The following is a 20,654-nucleotide window of genomic DNA, read 5'->3' on the forward strand; positions in this document are numbered from 1 at the left end:
CTCGGAAACACACACTTCAGACACAATAATCTGCAGAAGGCACCTAAATAACAATTCCTGATACTGAGTGTTTATAGCTTTCACTGTGGAAAAAGGCACACAGGATTTCAGGTCATTTGGGTCAAATTTCTGACCTTTTTGAGAGAAGCTAACTTTCTTCTTCAGAACTACTTGAATAGATAAGCTGCACTGGAAACACTGCCAAAACAGAAACCAACGTCTTAACACTCACACCTGCTGATCTCTGATAAAATCACAGAAGAAAAAAACATGCAGGTTGGAAGAAATATGTGAAGGTTGTGTCAGCCAAAATCCTGCTCAAAACAGGGCTACCCACTGTGCTGAGGTGGGTTTGCAGAGGACCTCATCTCACTGAGCTTCAAATACCTGGAGGAGCAGTGAGTCTGTTTCCTCCTTGTATAACCTGCTTCAGTGTCTCAGTATGCTTACAGTAAAATAGAAACAAAGCCAAAAAAACAGCAAAAACCAACCAACCAAAAAATAATAATAAAAAAAGCCCTATCATCTAAACAGATGTCACTGTGCACTGCTGAGAAGAGTGTGAATTTCCCCATCACACAGCCACTCGAATAAACTCTCCTTACCATGTGCTCCAGCACCCACAGCAGCCTTGTGGCCCTTATTTCAACAGAACCTCTTATGCTGGGAAGGTCCAAAACTGAACACCTTCTTTCCCTAATCTTTCATCTCCACAAATCCAAACAAATAAATTGGCATGACTGTAGAAAACTTTAACACATAAATGACACAGGAAGCCACAACTATGTTCCATTCCTATGTGAAAAAAAAGTATTTTGCCTCCTAAATGAGCCTAAAGAGAACACTCGTGTACTTTCTTCAACACAAGATCTGATAGCAGATTTGAAGTCAGCTTCAAAAGAACTAGAAATTACCTCTGGAATAGACATTAAGGCTGAATGTTCTCATACTACATTAGCTGGGGTGCAGTATTTTGTGTCCGTGAGTAACCTCTAAAAGCCCCTTTCACCTCCTGGTGCTTCCTATGTCACCCCCTCACTCTCCACTGATAAATATTTGCTCCCTTTAAAGGGTGTTCTAGAATAAAAAAAAATGTCCCACAATCTGCTAGTTCTCTCTAACACATTTCCACATAGAACTTATACGTATCAGCTAAGAATTATACCTATTTTGAGCAAAAACACATTTAAAGCTGCTCAGCAAACAGGTTGGAGCTATCACAGACACAGTGCTGGAAAAATAAGCAAAGGGAACAGTAAACAGTGAGTGGCCACCTTGTTTATTCAGAGTGCTGTAGTTTATTGATGTTACACACAATCTCAAGTTTAGCTGATCTTAGACTTTACATGTTTTCTCTCACATCCAACCCAGTCTGCAAGTGATCTCCAGCTGGCTAGGGAAGCTTTCAATAGCCATAGGCAAGCCATAAACTCCTTCACATGCCATTGTCCCCTCATGCAAAAGAAAATAACCTTAAAGCAAAGGCCTGTCACAGTCACCACACAGAGTGAAAAGAACAAACTCAGCTGCTTGCCTCTTGGAAAAATCCAGGCAAAATTCTTTTACCTCTTTAAGAACAAGATAAGAGAAGAAGTAAGCATTCAAGGAGAAGGACAGGCTCCTCAAAACCAGCATGCAATGCTTTCAATGCTTGACCCCAGTATGAATACTAATGCCAAAATACCAGTACCCCATAAAAATGCACTGGATATAAGCACAAATATAATAATAATAATAATAGCAATGGAGAGGGATCTCATCCATCACTGGACTGCCATGCTGCATGTAACTGAAATGCTTTTATGAAGGAAAGATCTCTGGCAATGACACTCAGAGAATCTGGAATAAAATATACCTTTTTGTTTTTTTAAAAGCAAATGGAAATTAAGTCAATATTTGAGGCAGATTCCTGTATCTGAAAAAAGGAAATCCGACTCAAGAAAGACTGGCTGGTTGTATTTTCCTAATTAATTTTATGAGATTGCCTCCCCCATCCAAAACATCTCTGTAAATTACCACAGTAGGTATGAAACCTGCCCCTGTATTGATTCAGCTGGCACAGCCTTCCTCTATAAAAGCTTCCTCAGAGCCCCTGCATCAGGGTGGTCGTTCTGCTCTCCCCAGCTGCTGGGGAGATGCTAAATTCCTGGGCTTGCCCCTCTTCCCCAGAGCCTGCTCTAACTAGTCCAGGGGCAGATATACACAAAAAATGCAGCAAGACTCATGTTCTTTCCCTTCAGTAAGTGCCATGCTAGTGCTTCATGAACCCACTGCTCACCTTCTGGTGCTGGGGACGATGAATTCATCGGCTAAGGAAGCACATACTGTGCAAGCTGATTCTCCAGTATCTCAAAGGAAAGAATGTGACCAGATGAAAAACAGTCTGTAGTTTGTTGGACCTGGCTGGAGGGCCAAACTATGTTGGCCAAGTTCATGAGTCTCCTAGCTCCACTTCCTGAGCACTGCTTGTGCAGACAGTGGTACACCTGATTGCATCGGAAAGCTAAAATTCTCTTTGCAATTTTATGCAGCTTAGCATTTCAGTTGGTGTGAACTTAAGATTTACCTACTTAACATTTACCTGAGATCAGGAAATAGTAGAGAGGGAGCTTGAAAAAACATTCAATGGAATAAAAACTGCTGACAAATGATTCTTTGCCTACTCTACTTTTCAAAATTTTGTCTAAAAAAGTCTTACATTTGCAAGTATCCATAAGTAAAACAATGTTCCTTCTGGAAAAATGGCTGACACTCTCTTCATTTTAAAGGGACTTACCAAAGCTGCAAAGATGATAAGTTATTAAATAAGAGGTAATGGCTTTACAGGCATATTCATTTTCATGTTTAATAGCTGTGTATGCATTGTTTGAGTTCCCTCATGCAAACCACAGTAAAACACCTCATGGAGGTTTTAAACTCTTTTGTCTTTGCTGTAGGTTTGTCTGCTTTAGGGAAAAAATAATAACACAGTGCATTATTTTCAACAGTGGCAGGAAGTGGGTTTTTATTCGAATCAGCTTAAAAAATTCCAGCTGTGTTCATGTTGAAGCCATTGCAAAGTCTAAGCCTGGGATCACTTCTCCATGCCAAGTAAATCCTTTTCAAGCCTCAAGAAGTAAATTTTTGAAAAAATGCCAAGCCTCTCCTTGAAAATAACATCTTAATTGTTTGATATTAAAAAAAAACAGAAAGTGCCATTCTGAAAATGCAAGTGTTCACATTTTTGTGTTCAAATTTGATATCTGCCTTGTAAGAGCACTCAACATACTCACACAGAGACTGTCTCAGAAAACTGCAATGAGAGGCATGCAGGCTGGTTATTCCAGACAAGGAGGAGTTTCTAAGGGCTATAGAAAGTACATGTCACAATGTGTATCCTGTGCCTTTGTAATGCACCAGAAAGGCTGCAGAGGTGTGTGACAGTGTTGGAGCCAAGGAAAACCCAAGTGTTTCACTGCCTGGCAGGCCATGGCTCAGTGGATATCTCGGAGGATAAGGAAAATCCACTCTCCTGAGACCAGTAATTGTTTTCAAGGAGTTTCTGTACAGGGTTAAGTTCAAACCAAGTAAAAGCTTGGGATCAATAAACAAAAAATGCAGGCTTCAAAATGATGTATCTATAACACTGTTCTAAATACACGTGCCTTTTTAAACTGAAAATGAATTCTTGCAGGATTATGAATACATCTAATGTTATCTTCCCCTCTCTGTTTTCTGTCACACTATCACTTCTGGTATGCAAATATACCATGGTACTTCTCCTTCTGCTGATCAAAGTTTGCATCATGAGAAGGAAAGAAAATCAAGCTTATCATTCTCAGCCAATTGAGCTAAATAAGGGATCAGACACTCACCTTGCACACATCTCTTCCACCTGTAAATATAACTCTGCAGCTCCTTTAAACTGGGAGACTCAGAGATCTAGCCTGATTCACACAGATGTTAAAAGAAGACAAATGTTTGTCTAATTTAATTGATTCTGAGCCAACATAAATTGATTTATTCTACACAACTCAAAGCTTTTTAAAATTAATATGTTTTTCATTAAGAATGGTAAAGAGAAATGTTGTAAAGCAACAGAAACAACAAAAAACCTATAACAGGTAACTGAGAAAGCCTATTACTCTCAGGAAGGGATTTACTAGATATTATGTTTTTCAGTTCCATTTCAAAGCAGTATTGGAACTGTGACATTACAAAGGAAATTCTAAAAGGATGTCGTAGTTGAAAGTGAATTTTAACATAACACACCTTGTAATTCTTAAAACCATGGTATTTTCAAATTTTGGAATGCCATGCTGACCTTCTTAATGGCTGAAAGCAGTGCCTGTAATTTAAAGAATTTGGATTCAGCTTAATTTTGAGATTTTTATTTTGTTTTGTGTTTTTATTTAATAAGCAACTGCCAATACACATTTTTTTTCCATGAAGAAACTTGGTAGTCCCAGCTGAATGTCATGTCTCCTCATCCACATTCTAGAAGATAATTTTGGTGAGGTAATAATTTATTCCAGAGCAGTGGGGAAGATTATGCAGACTAGTTCAAAATCTGGGTATTAATTCCATTCTATCACTAAAAACTGCATTTCACAAAATCTCATTTGCATTTGAAATTTTTACTGGAAATAAAACATTATCATAAAAAATAGGATGTATTTCATATGAAGTGTTTACTTACAACCCCCAAATAAAAATTTAAAAACCCCAAACAAAACAAAAACCATTTTTCCTTCCTTGGTATTATCAGTGTCATTAAAAATTACATATAGCACTTGGGAGGCAGTGGCTAAATCTCAAATTAAGCGCTCAGCCCTGAAAATTGCTCACAGACCAGCCTCTAAACTCATGGTGATTTGAGGGCATTCACACACCAGGTCTGAAATTCACTTCTCCCTAACAACACACAAAGTTCCCAATACATCCTGCATTTCTTGCAAACTTGATAGCACTCACTGGAGTTGTGTAGTGGTAAAATGCTTTCCAGAGCCTTTTTTCTATCAAGGTGATTTGATGGAGAGTTCCAGAATTATTTTTTTCTTTCCCGACAATGATGAAATACCATGGCCTAGTTCCTTGTAGGTAAGATGTAAGATGGCAGCAAGACATGTCTTCAAAATGCTGCCTTGGACTATAAACCTTCCAAGATTATAAATTAAAGCTATGTGTACTGTGTTTCTGGAAAAAAAAAAAATCTGTGTATAATCTGAGGTATTAGTTGTGGTAATTGAGGAGTCTTTGTAGCACTCTCTTTTGCAGAATTTGTTTGCTATGTTAGTAGCTGGAAATATCCCAAATACTGCTGTACAAAGGAGCAGGAAAAAAAAAAAAAAAAAAAAAAAAAAAAAAAAAAAAAAAAAAAAAAACCACCAAAACAACAAAACTCCACCAACCTTACACACAAAAGAATCAAGAAACTTCTCAAAGAGGAAGAGTTAGCCCTACATTCATAAAGATAAGATGAAGAGCTAAACTCTCTAAAGGGATGATGGTCGCAGCTCCAAAGAGCTTTCATGGGAGAGGCAGAGCAATCACTCCCTATCTTCTTTTCATTGTTACACCCGAAGCTTAGCTCCAGTAAACCACTACTAGGATTTCTGCATCCTGGAAGCTCTCAGTGGCAGATGAAGTCATGATGCAAGTGCAATTGAACTAAGTTTGCACTGAATGAGGATGGAGATACAAAGGGAAGGGAGGAATGGTGAAAACCCTCTGTTAATCACAGTTATGCTCTTCATTCCTGAAAACACACATTTATTTTGATTCCCAGTAAGACAGATACAATATCACCCTGATTCACACAGGTAATGGAGCATGTTTCACTCAGTTGTATCCCTGAGACCCCAACTCTGCAATCAAATGAGCAGGGAAAAACATATAGCCTTCTTTTAACCTGGTGTCTGCTGAGCCAGTGATGCCTGCATGTAAGAGGAGACGAGATGAGCTGAGGAGCTGCACTGTGAATCAGTAAGTTGTGTCCCTAAAACAAAGACCTTCTCCTGGGAAACACTGCCTAGTCCTTTTATTAAGGAGTGCTAATGAGAACTCTGAAAAGCCAGCACCAAAAAGAACAAAATACAGATGTTGAGGGAACAGTCAGTTCAAATAACAGGGTAAGATCTTGCTCTATGTATTTGTTCATGGCAGGATCTCAGTCAACACATTTCAATAAAATGAGTAATTACTGTGAGTCATGTCACTAATTACATCTGGTACAGAAAAAGGCTTGTGCAGCTCTACATATCAAAGTGCACTGTGAGCTCATCCAGTATGGAAATGGCTCACAGAGGAGCTCTTGTTATTGGTACCCAAACCATCGGGAAAAATGGGGTGTTAGAAATGTCTATGCCATTTCTCTCTCATCACATTTTCTTAAACATAAAAAGAAGATGTGTTGTGGAATAATGGCAATATAACTGCCTACGTAGGGACTTCAGCATTTGCCTTGGACAGGCAACACAAGAAAGAGTTGTAATGACTGAGCAACGGAATTGGCCAAGATAAGCTGCTTTCTTCTATGACAAGCACAGAGCACCAAGATGTGAAGAATCTGTCAAAATGTTCTAAGACAAAGTTCAATTTTTCCATACCAAAATAAATAATAAAAAAAAAAACAATAAAACCATGGGCTGGTTCAGATACAGGTCAAATTAACGGAGTTCAGGAACATAAAGAGATTAAGCAAGTCATCTCTTAGATAACAGATCTTATTAGTGTGCAAGAAAAAAAAAACAAGTCTTCACAAATTTTGTGAAATTCAGATGAGCTCTTCATACAAGAGAAGGATCAAATTTGTAGGCTGATAATTTGTTGCCAGGTAATTAACTACCTCTGTTGCCTGATAATTAACTACCTTGAAGATATACTTATTTGTGCTTTCCCATGGGGGTACCACTCAGAGTAATTTTAGAGCACAAACACCGAACTAACCAAACACCACCTGTGACTTCAGCTTTATTGCAAGACCATTTTCATAAAGCTGAAGTCAAATCACATGGCACAATTTAACTAAACACAGAAACAATAAATTATCCCCACCTGTACATTCATGTCAACAGTAATGACAATGAAGCCAACTCAAAGCCACTGCCACTGAACAAGGGCATGAAAATAAGCAGACTCAATGTCATTTGGCATGTAGGACTTCTACCCACAGAACTCTAGAAAGAATAAAAGTTTTTACATAATGCTTCCTTTAATATGCTTGATTTTTTTTTTTTTACATTTAACTGATAGCCCATTCAAGCAATTTAATTTCAATACAATATTTATTGCCAATAAGCCTCTGTTTATTTAACAGAGAAATAAATAAACACAAACAAAAAAGCATGGAAAAAATTACAGAGAAAGCAGAAGTCTAAAAGTGACCCCCAAAGACTGTAATTTGTAAGTTAGGCATTTGTCTTTAGAAACAACCAAAGCTGGCAATTCAAGACCCCATCTGGAATACTGAGCACAGTTCTGGTGCCCCAAAAGTAAGAAGGATTTGAAAATTTGGATTTGGAGCAAATCTGGACAAGGCCACGAAGTTGATAAGGGGACTAGAGCACCTCCCATACAAGGACAGGCTGAGAAAGTTGGGGCTGCTCAGCTGGAGAAGAGAAGGTTTGGAGACCTCACAGGAACCCTCCAGTATCTGAAGGGGTGCCAGAGAAGCCAGAGAGGGGCTCTTTGTCAGGAACTGTAGTGATGGGACAAGCAGTAATGGGCACAAACTGAAAAAGGGGTAAATTCAGATACCAGAAGAATTTTTGTACTGTGAGAGTGGTTAGACACTGAAACAGGTTGCCAGGGGGATTGTGGATACCCTAACCCTAGCAGTGTTCAAGGACAGCTTGGATAAAGCCTTGAGCAACCTGGTCGAGTGGGAAGTATCCCTGCCCGTGCCAGGGGAATATTGGGACCAGACCCATTCCAACCCTTTAACATTCTATGATTCTACAACAAACTGTAAAAATACAATCTTCACTACTAAAGATGAAATTATTTTTAGTTGGATGTATTCAAATAAAGTTTTTTAGATCTCCTGTGAGAGACAAACCGGGAAAATTTTCACATCACTGATGGTCAACACTTTATAAATTAACATTATTTAAGATCCATGAAGCTGTGAGAGCCACAAATAAGAAAATATTACTCAAAATTAGCTGAAAATTAAGTAACTATGCAAACATTACAGGTAAGTTCTGCACGTAAACAAAATTAAACCACAAATCTCTTATTCCTCTCTCTTTTTCTTACATTTTTTTCTTTTTTAATGCTTCACTTCTACTTCATTTTGTAAATAGCTTTCATTCTATGGAGACCAAAAAAGATCCAATCAACTATATGAGCATAAACCTTTGCCTACTAGACTGTCATCAGCACAAAGTCCCCCAAATAATAAATGAACATTTGATTAACTGTGGTAACATTAACATTACAATGAGGGATTGTTTAAAAACAAGTTGTACTGCTGTTGCTCAAGAGCTCAAGGAAAATGGTTCTCAGTTCCTTTATTTTTCCTCGAGGGTAACCACAGGGGTTGCATTAAATCTTTTAAAATATGTTGACAGTTGAATAAGTGCTGCTGTTGCTCTGGTGACATTTTATGCACTTTAATTGTCATTAATGAATCTGATACTTTCTTAAAAGTCCTTTACGTGTTCTAGTAATTTTACAACAAAGAGAAGAACAAAACTGTCTGCAAATTAGCCTTGATCCACTTCTCATATGGAATTTTCACAGCAGACAATAGGAGAATCTGCATGGGAAATATCTGCTAGACATTTGAGGTAGGAATGCATTAAACGTTCCCAGTGAATTGCCACTTCTTTGTGTATCACTGTATAAATTTAAATCCCAAAGGAGGCTGAGTGTATTTTTAAAAGTAAGTACTCTATCTGCTTCAACCAATTCAGAATTTGATGTTAAAATGGTATGGCTCAGCATTTTAGAGCTGCAACAGAACTCAAAAAAGTAAATATGAGTTGGAATGAAACAAAGTCTGACACTAACCTGGAGTCTAGCACTTGCTTCCTCATTCTGATAATACTCCCACTGATTTCAGAAAGGCTTTTCCCCTGTGAACACTGAAGGATACAGCTCCCAATTACCTGTTCAGGAACATGCAGTAACAAGGAGGAATGCATGGAGCAGGTACCACACTTGATAGTTCATAAACAGATAAGGAAAGTCTTTTGCTGCAAAGAGAGAATAAACTATGGCGCTTTAAATTGTGATAGGTGATTTAAGTAGATTTAAAAAATATCTGTTCCAGGAACAAGGAGCTAGAAATGGCAGGAGGAGGGGGGAATAGTGTATTAATAGTGCAGGGAGACCTGCTGAGTCCTTTGCTTCCCCCATCCCAGGTTCCCTCACTCCTGCATACTCAATGGGAACACAGCAGAAGATTCCCAACACTGCTGCACCACAGACTTCACATCTTTGCAATTTCAGAATCAGGAAAACCTGGGGCCATCTTTCTTTCTTCAGCTGTAGTGGCTGTTCAAGAGCAGACGTGGTACAAGTATCAGTGGTTTGAGCCATCACCCTCGAACAGGACAATTAGATCATGCCAGATCGCCCCGGCACACAGAGAGCCCCTTGGCCTGATTCTCCATAGTCCCAGTGCCCTGTACAACCACGTCCACCTGAGTAAAGCAGCAGTTCAGCTCCAGCCTGACCTTTCCTTTCAGCTGAGCAAATGGCTGTACCAGGTGCAAAGCAATAGGAATCAGTCCCTGTACAGCACTGCAATTTTCAAGACACCCAGGGTGCAGACAGCACCAAGTTCCACACTCACATCATACACACAGCTAAAAACCTCAGCTAAATCATGAACTACATTTTAATTAGACAAGGGGCCAGGCTTTTGATTTCAAAAACAGAAGTCAGGGTTGCAGTCCTTCATCCATTGAAGTTAATTGCAAAATCCCTATTATCAGGCTCTTGAGGTATTACCCAGGCGCACTTTTTAATTACATTTCATTCTTAATGAAGTAGATGGCAAAGAGAAAAGCAGCCCATGATTCAAATGATTCACATTTTTATCTTTCTTGATGAAAAACAGAATAGGTCAAGATACTTGCTGGATTTTCCCATGAGAAATGCTGCAATGTGAATAAGCTCAATTGACTTGATCCTGAAGGAGCAGGCTAGCTTTGAAAAGCATCACTCATTTTCTCCTCCTGTATACACTCTTACCCCCAAAACTTATGCAATGTAATTGTAGACACCAAGCCAAATCTGATTCAGAACTTGAAAAATATCACGTAAGTACCCTAAGCTTGAATGACTTGTCTTTGTTGTCTAATGTCATTTAAAACATAAGGAGTCCTAATTATGGTTTTATTTTCAAACCATGCACTTTAAAAGAGTGACAATTCTCCATAAAAACTGACAGCTTCTCAGGGCAAAGAGACTGCCAAATAACTCGATATTTCTACATGATTTAAAAACAATAAGTTATGAAGCAGCTTATGAAGAAAGAGAGTGTTCTCACACTTAGCTAGAGAACAATACAAGGTTCACTTTTTTCGATTACATCTCTACTCATGTAAGTAAACAAAGATTTATAGAACAGTTCATACTACATGTGGGGCCATTACCCTGGTATACACAACAACCTGCAAACTCTTTTCACATAATGAAAGTTGTTTCTTGCCATCTGGAAATCAGTTTTAAAAATAAAACTTCTGTTTATATATTACACAAAAAGCTTAGCTTTTTATTTCAGACATATTTCTCATATTATAAAACACATAATTCATTTTTTACTTTTATGACTTCAAAAGACCCAATAAAAATTTAGGACCTAAAAACATAGTTTATTTCTTAAAGGTTGGCTTTTAAGTATTAGGGAGAATAAAAAGTCAGTTTTAAGAAAATCAGATAGTATTGCAAGGCTCTCTAACCAAGGCAGCCAAAGAGGGTTGCAGCAGGAACTAGTGAGGTAAGGCTGTGTCCCCAGGGCTGGCACAGGTGACAGAGCTATTTTGGCCCAAGAACCTCACCAGACAAAGGGGTCACCACAGCATAAAGCTGTCATAGCACCTTCTAAAGAAAGGAGGGACAACCTCCTTAGCCCCCTCTAAAGGAAGGACGTTGTTCCTCCTTTCAGGGACACAGAAGCTAAGGTTTTAATTCAGTATTTTTTTTAAATTCCGAGGTTTGGAATCTTTTTCCCTATGGCTGCTTGACTGTTTCAGCCTTGCAGGATACCTGTGATGAAACAAAATCTCTTGAGTTTCTATTAAAACCCTCTGCCTCTCATTACAATTCTTTCCCATTCACAAGGTTGAATACCATAAAACCAGAACGCTTCCTACTTCATGGTCATACCAGAGATCAGGGCAAGCTTAGATTACTTTCAAGGCCACCAAGGAGATGATGTGGAAATCTTAATCAGCCTGTTGTGCATAACTGTGGCAAACCTGCAATGTAACACACAGCCACAGCCAAACTTGCTTCTGTGTTGAGCTCTGCCAAAACAGTACCATCTCCACCAAAGTCAGTAAAGACTTTAGTCAAGGAAAAAAATTCCTACTTCTTCATTTGAATTACCTCTTGGAACTCAATTCCTACTATTGCTTTGACTGGAGCCATGCTATTTTACACCTAATAAGTATCCATCAACTTAGGTCCCCATAATTCATAATATAGGTATTCAAACTCTGGCGGGTACTTGTGAAAGGTCTAACTTGGCAGTCTCCTACTGGATATCTCTCAGTCTCATGTTTATATAGTTATGATCATTGTAGCAAGTAGAAGCTTGAGATACTTATTAGCTCTGATTATTTTTAAAGCAGCTCTTAAAAGACTGTTCATAGCACACAGAATATTCCTAAGGCAGTGGCAGGGCATCCCTGCACTAATGAACCACAGAATCCATCCTAATGAAAACTGGTGCAGGGAATATCAAGCCCTCATGCCTCAGACAATCACAGAAAAGGTAGAGGGCTGGAGAAAGTCAACACTCCTATAATTTGTGACAGAAAGTTTCAGCTCAGATTTAACAGACACTGTAAGCTGAAGAACACACAAATTCTGAAGTGGCAGCTAAAATCAGCAGGTAAGACTAGAAGAATAAGCTACTTTACTATTAAAAGTAATACTGAGGTAATTGCAGCAATAAGGTGCTACTCAGCACTTCAGAAGTAGAAGAAACTATTTTGAAAATAATAATTTTCATTGCTTGTTTACAGTATGAAAGCATCAGTAATTGTTACATAGTATGTACATCCTACACAGAGCACAAAGTGCACAATGAATGATATCTTTTCAAAGGACTCTGTGCCTGGCTAACTATTTTGGTAAAACTTCAGCCAGCCTCATTTTCAGAATGTAAAGTGTTTCAGTCAGGCACCAAATGAAAGCAACTCAAATCATTAACACTCTTCACCACATGTTATGTGTTAGATTTTTTTCCCAAGCAAAATTAAGGATAAGAAATAAACCTTTAGTTGTCAGTAAGTCATAATAATCCAAAATAAAGAGAAAAGCCTACTAATTATTAATTGCGTATTAATTACAAATCTATAGAGATAGACAGACTCTGGTAAAAAAATTGAATTTAGGCTGACAGGTGCCTCAGCAACACAAACCAAAAATAGTAATTGTGGACACAGATCAAAAAGCCAGTTTCTAATCAGTTATTGATTTTAAGGAGAAGAAGAAAATGTTCAATCATAATATTTGTTTAAGAATGTTTATCTTCCTTCTTACCATTGAACGTTAGGAACACCCTTGCTTGAGGCTGGGAAGATCCTTTCACACTGCTAAAGTAAATAAATATCCCAATCAACACGTTCACTGCAAGAAATGCCATCTCTTCAGATTTGCAACTTAATATCCAAGAAACCTGAAAGAGAGAGTTATGACATTACTCTTCTTATACAATCTTGTGGAGCAGAAAAAAAAAAAAAAAAAAAAGTATGGAAAGATTGAGTTGGAAGCCTCTTCTAGCTGAATCCATAATTACTGATGTGAAGGAGGTACAGCACTTCTGTTTTTCCTTTGTGCCTCTGAAAGTGGTTTTTCTCAGTCTTCTGTGCTGGCACAGGAGGAACTCTGCCTGTTAGTAGGAATCAACAATGCCCAACTTCTGGCTAGGGCAGACTACAGCATTAGACTCAGCTTATTTAAAATGAAGACAATTCCACCTGCTGGAAATATAATTATATTAAATGTCAAGGCAGAGCAAAGCAAGGACAAGAGATAAAGTTTCACGAATAAAAATCTGGCAGATATTTTTAGACATCTCTCTCTCCCATGGTAAGGGGGGGAGGTTTGAGTTATTGGTTGTTTGAGATTATTTTTTTCTTTTCTTAAAAGATCTGAAATCAAAGGTGCTTGGAAATGAGCTTTAAATTTTAGTAAACTGAGCTCCCTAATCACTCTCAAGTTTTTCTTTAAAAAACATTCTAGCTATGTATGTCCTTAATTTCAAAACCATGAAACCAAAAATATTTCAACACACTTGAAACTGTTAGTCAACGTTTGCTTTTTGGGCTAGGTCCTTCCAGGACACACACCTGCTTTCATGGACTTCTACTAAGGATCCCAGAGCTGGACAATGATACTACACTTGATACATCTGCTACTTGTCATGCACATCCGCTGAACTTTCCTTTTATAGGAATTAGCTGCTGAGAAGCTTGAGCATCTCAGAGAATCAGAAAACAGTCCAGAACTCTGATTATATCTTTTCTCAGTCCAGGAATGACTTGAGGTCACTGGAATCACTTGAGGAAAGTGGCTTTTCTAATGGACTTTGGACCAGAGCCAAAAAACCCAGCCACTAGGAGCTGAATACTGCATATCTGTACCACATCTGCTACTAAAAACTGAAGTGCAGATTTCATTTCACCTACTGTAAAAACCTTGTCAGCTCAGTTGCAAAAGTTAGAATACATAACAATATCTACATATATACTTCTTTTTGATGTAAACAGCCCTTCTACTAGACACCACTTATTAGTTTATCAGTCAGCTGATATACACGATTTTATGGCACCGGGAAGCACTTTTTTAAAGACATAACCCCTACAGCTAGAAGATATCATTACAGACTATACATTTATTTGATAAAAAGACTTGTTACCTGCGCAGTCAGCTTACCATTCTTCACCTCAGCTCTGCTCCAGCACTACAGTCCCTCCAGTGGAAGCCAGTATTTCTACAGGCTTTGCTCATCCCATCCCTCTGAGGTTCACACCTGTCCTTAAAGAACCACCCCAGCACGGCAGGAATGAGCTGTCAGGCAGGGATGACTTTAGGTCAGCACTAGTTTGGACTGGATCCACACCACTGACTGAGCGGTAAAAGCCCCGTATCTCATTACCACCTCTGCCATTCCCTATCCACTCTCTGTAAATCGCTTGGAACGGCTCCTCTTTACATGAGGACTTCACATCAAACTAGGGTGGGAAGGCGAGTGTGCATGAAAGCACAGAGCTCTGCAGCCCACACTCTATAAACTCCCCTTCATTATTTCCTCTGAGTACTGAGAAATGCACGGAGATCAAGTAATTCTGCAACTCTGCGAATTGACAAATACAACCTTCTCAGAAATTTGCCAGCTACAGATCGGGTCTGTAAGAAAAATATATCCATTCTGGCTCAGTTTCAAATTATCTCTAAAGGTCTGTTAACTAATAAAATGATAGCTGCAGAGTTTTTGCCAAGAACAATTTTTAAACAGGCTGCACAAACTCTAGTACTAATGTTGCTTTGTGGGCTTTAAATTTAAAGCCCTGTGACGTGCCCATGGGATATCCTTTAACTTACTCCTCTTCTAAGAGAGAAATGGCATTAAATCCCAATAAAATTTCTTTGACAGCCAAAACCAATAGCCAATCATACAAAACATGTGATTTAACAGACACAACGGGCTTAGTATTTTACAGTAGTAGCACTATGCTTTCTTTGCAATATAGATAAAAAGTCCAAGAGGAACAAGTGTGCAGCTTTCCTTCTTCCTTTAAATAATACTGCAGGAAACAATAATAGAAAAAAAACCCCTCCAGCTCTCTTTCCCTCCCATTCTCGTGCCTCCTGCCAATTCCAGTGTAATCAGTTAGAGGAGTGAAACATTGCTACATTTCATTGCTCAAATTGCAGTATTTTCACTGTTAACACAGAAGTGACAGGCAAATACAAGATTCAAGTGCTGAGCAGCATGGTTCCTACCCAGCTGTTAGGCACATAAATAATAAAGGCATACAGTGCCAAAAAGGTACCTCGGGGTGTCTGACATATGAGTTACCTAATGGAAATAGGTTTAATTTCAGAGATTTGCAGAGCTGGTAACTGACAGCTCATTACAGGTTTGAGTCTCGTTTTGGGCTTATATCCCAGCTCCAGCTCTCCTAATATATCTCAGTAAGTCATGATACTATATTCAGCACGTCCAGTGCACATGATCTCTGCTGACAACACACAGACCTAATGCCTTGCAAGTACTTAAAAGAATCCTACAGGACAGACAAAAAGCAGTGTCTGATCGCATTTGTTCTTACACTCCAGTCTAACTGTAAACAAACACACAAACCGCTACGAAAATGAAGTAGTGAAGTTTCCCTGCCACGGAGGTCGCTGGCAGCATGTCGCACTGCTTTTGGCAAGTACAGTATCGCTTTGCCAGGAAGTTCCGTGCAGGTGTCATCTGCTACAGACTGGGTCCTACCCTTAAATCCTATACGGAAAATCATTCGGCAGAAAAAAATAAAAGAAATTAAGGAGGAAAAGAAAAACAAAAACCCTGCCGAACACGGACTATGCCAATCTGGGAAACATTGGTTTAACTATGCGAACAGCAGCAAAATTCAACCATCGGAGACATTTCACATCTATTACAGAAAAGAAAGCGAACTTTAAGTTATGCTTACCCGGCTATTGGAAGCAGCAGTAATGCTGATTTCTATCTGGTTTCTATCAGTTTATAGACTCCACTCCTGCTACCAGAACATTTTAATTCCAAGCCTGGCTCACGGAAGAGGAAAACAATAAATGTATAAAAAAAAAAAAAAAACAAATAAAACAAAAAGATGGGGAGGGAAGGGGAAAAAAGAAGAAAGTCTCTCCTCGTGGAGGTTGCAAAGATACTCCCGGCTCCTCTGTACAATAATCCTGGCAGCGGACTCCCGGAGCTCAGCGAGCGCTTCTCCCCTGAGCGCAACCACGCACCGAGGAGTGAACGGAGCGGCCGCGCGGTGCCGGCGCTGCTCTCCAGTTACAGGCGCTGCCCTGCCCCGGCCGCCGCTCCAGCGAGGCCAACCTCGGCGGCCGCCGGTGCATCATTAGCTGAGCAAATAGGGGCTGGAGCTCATAAATAATGGCGAGGCCACACCCCGCCCTACGCGCCGCCGGCTGCCGCCCGGCCCGTCCGCCCGCCCCAGGCAGCGCCGCTGGCACCGGGCGGGGAGCGCCGGGGGCGGCACGGCGGCCCGAGGGCTGCTGAGGGGGCACGGCGGCGGCCCGAGGGCTCCTGAGGGGGGGCACGACCCCCGTGCTCGGCCCCGGGGGGCTCAGCGGCCACAGCCCCCGCCCCATCGCGCACTGCACGGCAGCGAAACTCGCCGGGAAAGTTCGTGCCCCTCCGGGCCGGTCGTGCCGCGGCTGGCAGCGCTTAGCCCGGGCCGGGCAGAGGCGGCGGCAGGCGGAGAGCGGGGCCGGGGGGTGCGGGGAGCGGCCCCAGGCCGGTAGGTGTCACTGTGAAGAGGCAACGACAGCGGGCTGCTGGCCCGGGGAGCCGGGGACAGACAGACCCCTCGCAGGGGGCTCTGCCCGCCGCTCCCCTCCATCTATTTCCTCTATTTAAAACTTGAAAAGCGAAGAAGTAATAGAAGAATTAGGACAGTGGTTAGATTCGGTCTCCTGATTGGTCCAGGTGTTTTACCCCAGGTTTCAGAAGCTTTTTTGCAGAGATTGCGAGCTGTATTTGCTCTAGTGCGGTTTTCCCCAAGATGCGCTCGCTGAGCGGTCTTTCCCATTTGGTGAGATTTGTGCTCTTACAGCAGCGGGCCAGCGCTGAGAATTTTACTGAAGGTGTCGAATCTGTTAAAGCCAGGGATTTTCTGAGCAACATCACTTGAGTTTTGGCTTCGGTTTTCCTGTACTATCTTGCTAGCATATTCTGTGCTGCTCTGACCTGCTGAGTGCAAACTTCATTTGGACTAAGATTTTCACTTTTGCAGAGAGAGATAGTCTCTGATCTGGTCGAGGCAGTGTGGGTCGCTCAGCCATGTACTGTCCCAGCGGGATTTGGAGAGAGCGCATGTCGTGGTGCACTTGGAGCCATCTCCCACAGCCAGAAATGTTAGCAAGTAAACAAGTACCCACAATGAATGTGCACGTGCTTGTGTTAGAGTTTTGTTTCCAGCTGTTACATGCTCTGGCCGTGCTAATCAAAGCAGTCAATAATAGTGGTAGTATTATAGCCGGTTATCAGGGATTAGCTGGAATACAGCACCCTGACTAAACGATTTTTTTCTATACATGCTGATGTCTTTATGGCCTGTGTCTATCAGTTACTTAGTGTAAAGGCTCATTTGCATGAGTTGGGGTCACACATATTTCAAAGACTGTATCCCCAGGCTTCAGTGGCAGGCTACCAAAGTTAGGGCCTTCTTAAGCAAGAAATTCCAATATTGTATGGCACTTAACCATCCCAGAGGACACAAAAGTATGGAGTGGTCCATTTTCTGAAATGAAAAGTCAGATCCGCACCTGATGCCAGAAAAGAAATGGATCCAGAATTTTTAAAAGCTTGATCCACTTCAGATCATGTCTTGAAGATTAATTACCTGATGCCTTCAGATGAACCAAACTCTTCAGATCACAAGTCCTTAAAAACATTGGTGCTCTTGCAGTTCTCCTCCTTAACACAAATAAACTACACAGAAATGTGTGAACAGTTGCTATCCAAGAGAGCAGTTTAAACTAAGGCCTCAGCTCTCTCCATGGGCAGGCAGTGTGGTTGTGAACATGATGCTGCTCATCCTTGCCTTGTGGTGATGCTTAAATGCCTCAGTCTGACAGCAGCACCCTGGCAAAAGGAGAAGTCACTTTTTTGCTTTGGAAAATCCCCATAACTAAGTGCAATTGGAGATTGTCACACCAAGCAACAGAAGTGAATCATCCAGTCCAGTGTTCTCCCTCTTGCTGTGATCTATGCAGGGTGATTAAAAGGAAAATGCACAGAAAGCCACGGAATAAATATGAAAACCTTTCTATGAGATTTTGGGGAGTTGTGTAATGGGTAGCAATACCAGTCAGGGAATAAAAAGAATGTTACCATGAAATACCAACACTAGAATTTATGATATTTCTGTCCTCCCCAAATATTTTTCCTTTAATAAAAAGAAAAATTACTTTTTCTTCCCTCAATAGTAAAACTGATTTTCTAGGTAAGAGCACAGACACATGCTCCATAAAATAAAGAAAAAATAGAACAAAAAGGATATGTTCAAGCATGAGTCAACATTGGCATCAGTTAAAGTCACTTGTGTTTGTCAGGGATTTTGTGTCTGTATGGACACTGCAGAGCCATCTAGCTATCTGCACTTTTTCTTCACATGTGCTAGCTACATTGGAGATAAAAAGGTAAAATGGAACATTGAGGAAAATTATGGGGCTTTCCAACACTCCCTCATGGACTTTGGGCTTATAAAATAGCAAATGAACTACAAAGACACAGATGCAAAACTTTAATCTGTGAGATACCATCACACTCATATCTGATAGGCAAAGCCAGAGTATGCTAATTTTAAAAAGCAAATTGAAACAAGAACAAGCTTGCCATATTGATTTATTTGTATTTAACATGTGCATATGTGCAGGTCAGATCATGATAATTAACTTTAAAAAGCAGTTTGAACTTCACAGCTGGGCTAAGCGAAATGGTTAAAGTTTTACTTTAGGTATTTTGTAATAGTATGCATTAGCTTCAAGCAAAACTCATGAAATGGAAATTACTTCTCGCAATTATGAGGTGGGGTTTCAGCGTTCACTGGCATGAATCAGCCCTGTGAGTTAAATGAAAAGTATGCAAGACACTTGCTTTCCAGGCTGGGTGTTTTACAGCCTAACATGGGGATGAGGACAAGTAAGTTGGACTGTGCTTTGCAGCTAATTTTTAATAATTCCTCTATTACACAAAGCGTACAATGTCTTGTACAATTTGCTTCTGGTTCTGATTTCTTGCATGTGAGATTTATAACCAAGGGCAGCTATTCCAGGTCACATCACATGTGGGGACAGAGTCAGGCTCTCACTTGGCTTCAGAGCTTTGGAGTCTGACTCTTGCAGTGTGATCTGAGCGAGCAAATGCCCCTGGCCAAAACAAATAGAGCTGATTTTGTTGTATCTGTGCATGGTGTTTGCTTCTTACCCAAACAAGTCATCCTAATGGACCCAGACCTAGCTTTAGACCTAAATACAAACTATAGCCAGGAATAAGAAAAACAAGAGTAGATTTGGATGTTTACTTAATATATGGGCTTGGGGGTTGGCCTTTTTGGTTTTGTTTTGGTTTTGGTTGGTTGGTTGGTTTCTTGTTTTTTTGTTTTTTTTTTTTTGTTTTGTTTTGTTTGGTTTTTTTCTTTGTTTTGGGTTTTTTTGCTTTTTATTTTGTTCTGGGATTTTTGTTTTGTTTTTTATTTTGTTTTGTTTTGTTTTGATTTGGTTTTATTTGATTTGGTTTGTTTTGTTTCCCCTCACTTAGATTTTAAGCTCCTGAAGTGAACCTACTGTAGGAGGCATTAGGACCAGAAGGAATACACGTTTAAAAGAAGGCAGGAAGAATGATAAAGGGGAGAAAGACAGGAACATTCTGAGAGGCAGTTGGATGGTTAAAGGTGGCACAGTGGAATAGACTCAAATAATTTCACTGGATTGGCAACAGCTAGCTAATATGAAGATCCACAGGCTGGATAATCAGATTCTGCTTTGAACACAAGCACAGATCATGACAAGATGAAGTGCCAGCTATTATAAAGAGAAATGTAGTAACGACATAATAAAGTGACCATCAAATGGAATTCATTCTTCCCTTAAAAATCAAAGGAACGCTGTATACTGTAAATGTCCAGATTCCAAGTGATGAGGGAAAATGCTTATTAGCGTCTATTTTCTCTGCCCTCATTTATGAGTGTCAAATCACCTTTAAGAAGTGCAGGGTCATCAGGTAATCCAATTAATTCACCATTGTTTTTTGGGTTTTTTTTACAGTTACAGGAACTAGGGAAAGTGTGAAATGTATCAGCACTTTGTTGTGGGAAAGCTATTTGGTGTTTCTTTTGAAGGTGTGCTCATATGAACAGCAATTTATATTCTTTTGCACAACCAGTAGTTCAAAGATTCAACAGATCATAAGGATAAAGCTCCTGGTGATACTACTGTGTGATCAGAGATGGCATAATGTCCTTGGACGTAGTGTGTCCCAACTTGTCAATGGGTGGGTCAGTGCCAGACTGGTCATGAAGAGTGAAGCTTCTTCACCAAGGTCACAGCCTTATGAAACTGCTGGCATGTAACTAGCAATGAGCTGTTAAAGTGAATTAATCAGTTTGCTTCTTAATGATTAAGGTTCTGTGAAACTCCATTTTCAGGGGATAATTTGTCTTTTCAGAGCTTAAGAAAAATTAGGTGCTTAGGATCAGGATTGGTGTAGCCAT

The 20,654-nt window shown here is 40.1% G+C and overlaps 1 protein-coding gene across 1 annotated transcript in view; it reads right to left on the reverse strand.

Annotated features, from left to right (window-relative positions):
• Positions 1-12,826, reverse strand: part of SEMA3C (semaphorin 3C) — a 111,223-nt gene extending 98,397 nt beyond the window's left edge. The window contains exon 1 of the mRNA XM_062490836.1: positions 12,703-12,826. Coding sequence (XP_062346820.1) covers positions 12,703-12,805 — 103 coding nt within the window. The 5' untranslated portion in view covers positions 12,806-12,826. The remainder of the gene's footprint in view (positions 1-12,702) is intronic.
• Positions 12,827-20,654: the final 7,828 nt, after the last annotated feature.

Source organism: Cinclus cinclus, chromosome 4 (genome assembly GCF_963662255.1).
Source record: "Cinclus cinclus chromosome 4, bCinCin1.1, whole genome shotgun sequence".
NCBI classification, from domain to species: Eukaryota; Metazoa; Chordata; class Aves; order Passeriformes; family Cinclidae; genus Cinclus; species Cinclus cinclus.